Genomic DNA, 11,071 nt, shown 5'->3' with positions numbered 1-11,071 from the left:
AACAGGATCTGTTTATTTACTTCAAGTTGGATCACTAAATGAGTATTTCTATGCTGAAAAAAACCCTAACTGATCATTCTCGCAACCCATTTTGTACATCGTAACATGGTACGTCAGCAAAAGGCTGGAATTGATCCATTCTCTTGTATCAATTGCAAAGTAGGCTCCACTTGTCTGATAACAGCCTTGACTGCGGCTGAGCAGAGCGCCACACTATTTTGTAGGGGGTTGGTGGTCTGTTCAGAAGAACCTCACATTCAGTCGGCGTCTCCAGGGAGCGATTAAGCAGTTTAGTCTTTTCTGTGTCGCTCTATCACTGCCACAGCTTCTTGTTCCTCCTCTTTATTTGGAGTAGTGCAGGGTGTACCTTTTCCGCCATCCTCCTCTTCGTACTTTCTGTTCCTCTTTTCTACTCTCATTTCCTCTGTTTCTTACCTTACTTTTCATTCCATTCATCCCGACTGCCTGTCTATGACACGTAGCTGTTTTAATTTTCTCCCTCCAGACAGTTTCTATTTGACGTGCCCTGGCCTTCTTACCTTACCTCTTAACCTGTATATGCAGCTGATGCTCTTAGCTGATAGCCCAGATGGCAGTACTTTATGGAGGATGTACAGGGCTGAATTACTCTCCACCCTATCGCCACTATTGGACAATTGCGCCTCTGTCACCCGTGGCCCGGTTGTCCCGCTGAGATGATCCCCTGGTCCTAGTGGAGCACTATGGAGCTCAACCGCTTCTCGCATTAATCTCCTAAACGATCCTGCACCTAAGAGGATCAATACTCATTTTCAGGCAGCAGCATGATCCCTTAATGTAGTAGAGGATGGCGGCTGATCCCTCCCTTGTCCTTTCAGTTTCAACTCCCTACATGAAGAATAATAGTCCGCCTTTACTATCATTTCGTGATCCGCATTAGTAAAGACAATATATGTATGTCATTATCATGATCAAAGTGTGCTATGATCTTTGGGCGTTATACAGTGAGGGTGCTTTTATACGAGGAGCCAAGTCAGGTGTGACCATAGAAATAAAACTCAGGTTTGGACACACTAAAACGGTCAGTGGTTTTGGGAAAGTTTCCAAACTAATCCAACCCAACTCTGATCTAACTGTCAGAGAGGTGTTGTAATTGAACTAAATGTGAGAATAAATTAACAATGAAATACTGCTCAGAGCTAAATTCCACTCCTTTACTTGCTATTATTACTGCTCTTGCATGATCGTCACCATTTACTTTATTTTTCTGAATATAAGCCACTACATTTTTATCCCTCGACTTTCAACCTTTTGTTTTATGTTCTAGTGCGATTTATAGGATTTTTACAAGCTAATGAGCTGCATTTGTGAATATTTCTGTGAATGTGCCTGCTAATAGACCAGCGACTATATATATAAACAAATACTGCTTTCCAAAATATAGTCGGTGCGCCTTATATGGAACAAAAACAACAGTTTAGTTTTTCTGAGACACTGTCGAGGCTGTAACGCAACTTTGTTGAACCAATCCAACAAAGACAGAGAATCACATGACACTCGCCTCCCTGCGCAGGAGGAACGTTTTCAGTGTGACTAATTTTCATGAATCATGGCTGAAACAACAGAGTGGAACTATGGAAACCAACTTCCATGATAAGAAACTATATGAACAACAATAATGCTACTTATGGAACATTACTTGTGTGTTATGTCAGGTGATGAAAAGCAAAGTTTCAGTTCAAGTGATATAATTGGCCAAAATCTGACTATGCACTTTCATATTGCACGTGATTGGATGTTCATGCTCAGATTAAAAAAAGAAATGAGCCATAAATTACTCACCACTTACTCACTACTTTAGCAGTTCGTTCACTTACTCTTTCTCAAATAATGATTTGAGTTAATAGATCTATTTGCTAGGGAAATGAGTACCTTCACCGCTTCTTAAAGATATCAGATGGTGACCTGAGGCTGTTTTACATAATGAGTAGTCATTCAATTTTATTCTTTGATTTCCACAGGCGCTGTCTCATGCTAATGGTGGAGCGTTCCAAGGAAAATGGGAAACAATGTGACTTTCCATTGGATAACAGGCATCTTATTTTCCATGCTCAGCGTGCAAGGAGCCTCTGCTAAGGGACCACGTGGCTAGCTGAGAGTTTCACCATTGATCTTTGCTGAATCAGACTGTTTCTGGGCCCCTTTTCAGCAAACTATGCAGAGTCTGGGCAGCCGCCCCGCCCCGTGTCAGACAATTATTGGAACAGTGCAAGTTTGGAGGTGTTGTTTATGCTAAAGCTATTACTCTCTGTCTACTCAGTCTGTCCTAAGAGCTGGCCTGCTCAGTGCTTACTGAATTATTCAGTCCTAAGAACCACCAATCGTCTGTGGGTATATACTAGTACATGTCGCTGAATGATGAGCTGCACTAAAAGGCAGCGGATTGCCTGAGGCCTGTAGATTTTTAGCAGTGCAATTTCCTCAACATGAGGTACAAGTGCACTATTTAATCGAATCCGAAGCTGGAAAGATATCCGGGTGATAATACGACTTCATAAAGAAGATAATGATGCTGACTTCTCAGTGACATGCTCAGAGTTAATTTAACAATATGATTCGATGAAGATAAGATTAACAATATATATGTTGATGTATTCACAGGTGCAAGACTGCAATGCAACATATAGAGGTGATTGTAATATTTTAGTTGTGCATTTCAAGACAATATGCATGGTCAGGTTCCTTAAAAATAATGGTCCATTGGAGACCTACCTGTCAGTAGAATGATTTCAATTATTTGTAAGAATTTTGTTCATATTCTGAATGAGAAAATTGAATTGATGGTACTGACACAAGATGACTGACTGACTGTAACATCCACTCCTGTGACCTATAATAAAGCTACCTGCGTATGTGCTTGGACCTTCACACAGTCTGTAAAGTTCACCTTTCCTCCAACAAAAGAATTCACCTCAGACATGTGACTCTGTTTTTTTCAGTTTGCTCAGAGCGTGGTGTGATAAGCATTGTGTGTTTGTGCACGAAGGTTTCATCTGATTGGATGCAGGCTGAACCTGCTGATTGCACTGGCATGTCTGTGTCCTCCTCATCTGCAGTAAGCGCCACTCACAAGAACAGCGGGGTCTTTCTTTATGCAGAGGATTGAATCAGTGATGACAGTCTCATGACTTCATCTCACTAACACACATTTCTCACAGACACACACACAAATACAGGCCAAGGATAGGTTGAAAAAAAATGATGCATGAAAAGATGTTTATGTAATGTATTGTGGTCGAATCAAGGAATTTGAAATGTACCAGTAAAACATATAATGCAACTAACTATGGAACTATACTGTAAATTAGCTATTAAAACACATTTATTTAGACAAAATAAAGACATTTGGACTTCCTCGCTGACTTTTCCAGCAACAAATGTCTTTCATTTCTCTGGGATTTAATGGTACTAGAATGTAGAAATGGGTTAGTGATCCACCTAGTGTGAAAACACATGGGCATGTGGATAGGCTCAGAGTAAATGATTGCAGCCATCCTTCCCATTCAAAATGGATTAGACACTAAGCACTGTCAATGTCAATGAAATGTGAGCATTCTCAACATTTTGAATTGAATGCCTTTATTGTCATTATACAAGTATAATGAGAATTAAAGCTTCGCCATGAAGTGCACAAATAAATAATCAATAGATAAGTAATAAAAAATAACTTGCCTTGTTACTGTTGTCAATGGCAGGTAATAAGTTCATATTTTTCATAGCTTTAGGATTTAATAAGATTTTGGATGATGATATTACAAAAAGAACAGTATTGTTTGACTTTTAACTCCTTTAAAGGTGACTTCCACCAGGTGTTTTCTACACTTTTAGTATTGTTTCCATGCACACTCAAGACTGATTTTACAAAATGTTCTATAACATGGTAACAAGTTTTTTTTTCAATTCCATACAAAATTGAAAATATAACCCACTCTTTGTAGTGGTCTTTTATGAAAATAAAATGTAAATTTTTCATTCATACATGTGACTTGCTTTATGACGTGGGCTCAAAGGAAAGTCATTTATGCTTTTTACCTTTGATGACCAAAGCAAATGACTTAAAAGAGCAAAGCTCCTGCTCACTTTCCTAGAGGCCGGTCAGGTACATCGCACCCACCCAGGCATACCGTCTCCCCCCCTCTCCCCCTCTCCCCCTCTCCCCACTCGCATTGCTTCCTTCGATGGGACTGGAGTGTGTGCGAGTGTGTGTGTAACTCAAGTCGGGGAGGTATACGCGAGAAGGTGATGTCGTAAAGTGTTAGTGTCGTAAACCAGGTGCGGATACGAGGAGGTGAAGGGGAGGGAGGACACGGAGGGGGCGACGGGGTGAGAGAGGAGGTGACTCTCCGGCAGCATTTAGACACAACGAAAGGATCATGGCGGATGGCCCCAGGTGTAAGCGCAGAAAGCAGGCGAACCCGAGGAGGAACAACGGTGAGTAAAAAAAAAACTACTTGTGACCCTGAGCTTTCCATTCGGATGGACTGTTGCGTCCCTCGGTGCTTTCACTAGCAACTTTAGTGTGTTTTATTTGTATTTTTTGTAGTCCCCGAAAGTGCCGTGAAGTAGCAAGTGAGTGTTCTATCGCTGCCTATGTGGTGTACCGTTATACCTGGGAAGCGCGTCTCGCCCTCCGCCTAGCGGTCCGCTTCACCCGAGACCGTTATTCGCACCTCACCCTTTCTAAACGGACACGCTGTGTTATCTCCTGTTAACATTCGTGGAAGGAGACGTCTCCCTCCTCTTTTTCTAAACCCGCGATTCACTCGCTTTGAGAACATTGTGTCGAGTTTTGATCGCTCTTAACCGGTCCGCTGCACCCGAGACCGTTATTCGCACCTCACCCTATTCTCAACGGGCAGCGCTTTTATCTGTCTTTCAACGCCTTTTGCCTTCAGTTTTCTACGCGTTTCCATTCTATAAAAAGATACTAATAGAGAATTAGGTTCAACTCGCTCTTATTCCTATTTTCAACGCGCTTTTTAATACCGCGACTTGTAGTTGCGCCTCCGCGGACGTATACTAAATATGAATCAAACTTCAAATCCACTCTTTGGTCCTTTTTTCTTTTAAGTACTGTGAACAAGTAACGTTTTACGATATTGTTGGGCGAGCCAGCACCTTATCGAGGCAAGTCAGTTCAACTGAGCGCCTTCCAAAACTTTATCAAGCACACCAATAGTTGTTTTTGTTGTCGGTCTCTTTAACCCGTTGTTGAGCGTGTTTTTTTTCTCGCCCTAACCTATTTGCAGCGAATATATGGGCGTTTGCGGGTTTAACTGGCGTGTTTTGTACTTTCTGGGCTTTGTTTAGCGCTGGATGTATTTATATGGAGGTAAATGAGGAACCGAGAGCTTATCAGAAACACGCCAAGGTTTTGAGCGAGGTTCCGGAGCAGCTCACGCGCCTGTCCGCCTGTTTATGTGAGCTTGCGCGCAGTCCATATAAGGACACCGGCGCTCGGGCTCCGGATCCGGCTGCGGCGATGGGAATCCTTCGAATTCCACTGGGACAGTTGTCACTCGATCAGCTTTTTAAAAAAAAAACATTTTCTTGCTGCGTTTTGCAACGTCACTCATCCTAACGCCTGCATTGAGTCAAGATTGCCATAAAACGTAGCTGCCTCCAAAATGTAGGTTGCATTTGCATCCCTCGCACGACTTTCTGCCGGTAAATGATGAATATTGACAAGTGGTGCGGTTTGTCGTCATCATTTGTTGTATATTGTGCCACCCAGTGTTATACACGTGATATTTCACGTTTAAACAAACAAGGAATTATTCTAGGGCTACATTTTGAACTTAAATGCAAATGGGCATCAGCATGTAAAATGTGCAATAGTTATAATGCATTAATTCTCCAAACCGCTTATCCTCACAAGGGTCCCGGGGGTGCTGAAGCCTATCCCAGCTAACTATGGGCACTAGGCAAGGGACAACCTGAATTGGCACCCAGCTTATTGCAGGGCACAAGGAGACACAGCCATTCACACTCTCACTCAGATTTAGGAGCAATTTAGAGTGTTTAACCAGGCTATCCTGCATGTTTATGGGATGTGGGGGGAAACCGGAGTAGCCGGAGAAAACCCACACAAGCCCAGAGACATGAAAACCTGGGATCAAACCCTCGATATCAGAACTGTGAGCCCGACGCGCTAACCACTCACCCCCCAGGCCGCCCAGTTATAATATAATATAATAGCTATAATGTTAATTAAAAACAAATGTAAATGACGCAGAGCCATTGAGCTACATGAATGACTACAGTAATTATGGCACTAGGGTGATGTGCACATTGGCAACATGTCACTATGAAATCATGAGTCAACTGTTTTAAGAGGTTCATGGCAAGGTGGAAAAAGCAGCAGGAATGTTTGCTGGTTTTGGTGCATTGCAAAAGAAGTTTGGAATGGATGTTGATGTGGAAGGTAACATTAAAAAGCATACTTGCTTTGGTAATTTGTCAGTGTTGTCCAGAAGTGTCTTTTTTTTCCCCACCAGCTGTCATTTTAGTTTGGTCTGAGGCGTGTTCTGTTAGCTGCTTCATCTCTGGAGATTGGGTGTAAATATGTGGACACACCTTAGATAACAGCATAGTGGAAAAGCTTCTTTGGTGACAATTTCTTAGAACAGGGTTTCATAAACTTTGGCTTCGAAATTGCATTTTAGAACCATCATGTCGGTTTTTAAAATGCATTTGTTGACTGCACTATTCATTAATAAATGCTACCTCTTGACTTTTGGAAACACTTCCCAATAAACAATTCAGAGTGTGTACTTGTCCCTTTAAATCGACAAGCTTTTACACAGGCCTATTGATATTTAAAGTCTGTGACCAGGCAGATGTCTTGTCTGTTACTTTGACCTCATTTGCATTTGCTTTATTGGCCATGCTTACAATAACTGTCATGCAAACTAACATATCCCGCAAGAAAAGTTCAGTTACATTTTTTTATAGTAAAGTGAAATCCCTTATTGTAAAACTGTGTATTTTTTTGTCAAATTTGACATAGTGTATTTTTCGGATAGCTATAACTCCACCCTGTCTTTGATTGTGAACGGCTTTAGCCAGGTTGCTCGCCATCATGTTTTGTGGAGATCAAGGTGAGCTCCATTCCCTGTTGTAAACAGAGAGGTGTTAACAGCTCGCAGAATGACAGGTGTTTGCAATTGGTGGGATACTACTGCTCCCTTTGTCGCTTCTCTCCATTCCGAGCCTCTCGGGAATACCCGCCATTCCCTGCAAAGGTAATTTAACACAGCAATTTGGGAATAGAGGAATGTGTCCGGTGTTAACATTCTTTGCAAAAATAAACAGGGCGTCACCGAGATGAGTTTTGGACTCTTTCTCAATAGCTGTTGCATCAAAACATGTTTGAAAGTGCTCGTTTTTCCCCCCTCATCCTGATGAATTACCCATCAAATAGAGAAAATGAGGTCGGCACTTTGCATATACTTGTGATGTTGGGCACTCCTTTATTGGCTTGATAAACCTAGAGCATACGGAGTGAGCTGGCTGGTATCTATCACCAGGCCTAAAAACTTCTGAATACAACCACACGCTGCAAGTTTGCATGGGAACAATAAGAGCGGTGGATACAGTTTGTCAAGTGGAACAAATACTGGCATCCGAGGCGGTGGGGATTGGCTATGGAGCTCCACATGCTCTCTGTCGTGTTTTTAAAGACGTGTTTACTTTTAAAAGGTCCACCCCTGTTGTGTGCAGACATGAGCGGAGGAGGAAATATTTCATTTATCTCACATCTTTTCACCAACTTCCCTATGAAGCAACTTCATTTGAAAGTGGCAAGAAGAAATGGCCCCACCTCCGTACACTCTCCTCCCTCCCCAAGCGTCTCCTTTATTTTGGAGAAAAAGAGAGAAGAGGCGAAGGGGTTAAGACACAGTAGCCAGGGGTGCTGTTGATTGCCCCCTGACCTAGGCACCCAGCGTGCCTGGAGTATGACTTCACTTTCCTCCCCTGTGCCATTGTGAGGCTTCCAGCATGTCCAATTGTGTTTGTGTTTAAGTCTGTTCAATGAAAGGGGAAGAGTGGGGAGGAGAGGGAGGGAGTTTTGGAGTCCTCGGCTCATTCTCCTCTCCCTCCTTCTCTCTGTCCATTCTTTGGTGACCCCTTAAATTGTGGGCTACGTGTTCCCCGTGGGCCGGCAAGTGGGGGATGGATGGCGTTGGAGAGAAGCGACTGAGGTGTCCCAAGACGTTTCGAGCAGGTGATGGCTGAAAGACTCGTGATGGCAGATAAAAAGCACGACACATGGCAGCAGCACTCTCGTACAGTAGATAAAAAGGCCGTGTGTCAGAGTTATACTTAATCTCGTGTCGGTAACAGTTTTAGGCGGAATGTTTTACGGCTAAGGGGCATTGTCGATGTAGGAGAATTACTTTACTCAGTGGGCAGCTCCTTGAAATTACAATTATATGATGTACGATCCCACCTCTGTTAAGGCCGCTTAATGATTAGCTGCCCCCACAGAGGAAGAGAGCATTAGCCTATAAAAAGGTGCTCCTCCTGCATAAAGAAGGAGTTTTAAACCCAGAGTCAGTTTCAGTAACCCCCTTAACTGCGCTTGGATGTGCTTTATTGTGGTTTGTGTGGTTGAATGCGTAAATGAACCATTGTGTGTTGGGGCTTTAGTGAGAAAGCCTGAGGAGAAAGAGCCTAGTTACCTTTGCAGTTAGCCTGCTCTACCTCATTCACTTTCAGTGGCAGAAGAAAAGGCCCATTCAGCGGGCCTGGCATGGGGAGGGAGAGCCCTTTTCACACTGGGCTTGTGGGAAATTTCTCCTCCATACTGTGCATGCCATTTGCATATGACCCATTCTTTTCCTGAAGGTCCCCGCGAGGGAGGAATCCGTGGAACGTAAGCAGAATTCATCAAATCCTTCCCACACAGCCTAAGGCCCTGAAGGACCCACATTGTACCACTCTGACATTTTTATCTTGTAAATGTAGCTTAGAGCTACGTCACGCTTGTTCCCCTTACATACTGCTCATTACATTTCCAGCCTGTGTATTTTGGTGGGATACACTGGTGCTGCCCAACACGCCGTTTTTAGCACAAGGGTGAAGGCTTAATATGGCCCAGTAGACAGGAGTTTCACCCAATCTCAAGAATGAGTCATGAGGACAATGTGACAGGGAGGGGGCGCACACCTTGGGCCCTGCCCAAATGAGGGTGACGTACCCATCCGTGGACCAGCAACAGTCTTTCTGAAAGGCTGGTAATATCCTGGAGTTTGAAGGTTGGGGTGGGTGGGGGTTTAGCCTGTAACAACGCGTCAGCTTGATGAGCTGAACAAAACAACAGCCGTTGCGCACAAGCAAAATGTGACCCCCCCTTCCTTTCAGGAGAAGCATGAGCTACTTCTTCCCAGAGAAAAGCTTCACGCCCAGCGTGTTGGGTATGGTCAACTATTTCAGACTAAGTTTTGGAAAGAAAATCTAAGCCAACATTATCACAAAATCAAAGGGTCAGTTAACCGGAAATTCTGTGGCAATCGATAAAATGCATTTTAAGCCAACAATAGGTGACCCAATAAAATAAATTGATGCGTGACCCCTAATCGGCCCCTGGCTCTAGGCTTGGATAACTGACAAAGACAAGCAGGGCCTTGATACAGACACACATAGAAACGTGGGCAGCGCAGCACTGAAATCTAACTGAGCTAACTTAACTGGATCATGCAAACCTGATACCAAAGCAGTGACTCACTGGCACAGGTGGGGTCGCAACATGACTTCGGCGACATAAAACCTGCAAATATTTCTACAAAAAAAAATCCCACTGCCTTTTTGGCCACCTCCAACAGGTGCAAGGGTGAGATAATGTTCTTGAGTGATGTGTGTACCTTGACGAGTGATTACTTAGAAGTATAAGGAGTACAAACAAATATTGTGTATGGTGTCCCAACCTGTGCTTTCAATGTTTCCTTCTAATTGTGCACTTGGCGCAACAACAGTTATTCCCTTTGGGTCTGTCTGCACCCCCCCATCATTACCACCACCTCCTTTCTCCCCCCCCACGCCTGCCCATCCATCCGTCCGTCCCCTCCCTCTTGCTTGTGGTCCTCAGTGGAGCGGTTAATGAAAAAGACTGGACAGACACAATAGGCAGAAGGCGGGATCAGTAAGGCGCTCACGCCAGCTTGTGTTGTGTGAAGCAAAAGCTCTTTAGGGCAAACCTCTGCCAGAGCATCACTTCAGAGTATCTGACTGTCAGTTTGTCAACTTTTTTCTTTCACAAAGACGTTTGTCAGCTAGCCCCCTCTAATGTGCTTGACCTTATTATAGTCCCACAGTGGCTCGGTCCACAGGGATGAAATTGGATGACATCAGATGAGAAGTAATCCGTTGCTGCGCATTGTGCTTTGAACACAGCGTAGTGGCTGGCTTTTTGCCAGCCCATTATGATGACCATATTGATTTTCCTCTCCATAGCACACACAACTGATAATGGCCCTCCTGAGGGGGCACACATATATATTCACACACTGATTCCAGTTGCGCAGCTTGACTTTGATGTCCCAAGGGTCGCAATGACTAACAAATCGAGAGCACTCCTGTGTCCCCCCGAGCTTGTACGCTGATCGAGACGGGCTAGGCGAGAGCCCTATGACAGCTCAAGCAAAGAAAACCTTAGTCACCCTGTTTGTTAGTCAGAAAAAGGGCCGTCTGCTATGCTGAATGTCAACATGGATAAACATCCACACAGGATTAATGAAAGGAGAATAGTGTGCCTGAAAGCAGAGGGAGGGCGTAATAGAGGGAGGCACGGAGTAACCGCGTCGCCCCATTTAACCCATAAGTATTTTTTGAGCTCCCAGTGGCCCTTGAGTGTGACCCCATCTAAGAAAGCGTCGCTGCTGTAAATACTGCATGCTATATGTGAGTTTATGAATGAAAAATACAAAAAGATAGTAGAAAGTGATTGTTTTTTTATCGCCTGTGATACAAGTATTTATTTGGCATTTAAGCACCTTAACTGTTACTTAATCTTTAGCCAGACTGATTGACC

General features: G+C 43.7%; 1 protein-coding gene across 1 annotated transcript in view; it reads left to right on the top strand.

Moving 5' to 3' along the window:
- Positions 1-4,189: 4,189 nt before the first annotated feature.
- Positions 4,190-11,071, top strand: part of zeb1b (zinc finger E-box binding homeobox 1b) — a 42,804-nt gene continuing 35,922 nt past the window's right edge. Inside the window, exon 1 of the mRNA XM_077624685.1 lies at positions 4,190-4,470. Coding sequence (XP_077480811.1) covers positions 4,413-4,470 — 58 coding nt within the window. The 5' untranslated portion in view covers positions 4,190-4,412. The remainder of the gene's footprint in view (positions 4,471-11,071) is intronic.

This window comes from Stigmatopora argus, chromosome 17, assembly GCF_051989625.1.
Source record: "Stigmatopora argus isolate UIUO_Sarg chromosome 17, RoL_Sarg_1.0, whole genome shotgun sequence".
Taxonomy (NCBI): domain Eukaryota; kingdom Metazoa; phylum Chordata; class Actinopteri; order Syngnathiformes; family Syngnathidae; genus Stigmatopora; species Stigmatopora argus.
The sequence above is the reverse complement of the archived record's forward strand: the minus strand, read 5'-3'. Positions and strand labels throughout refer to the sequence as shown.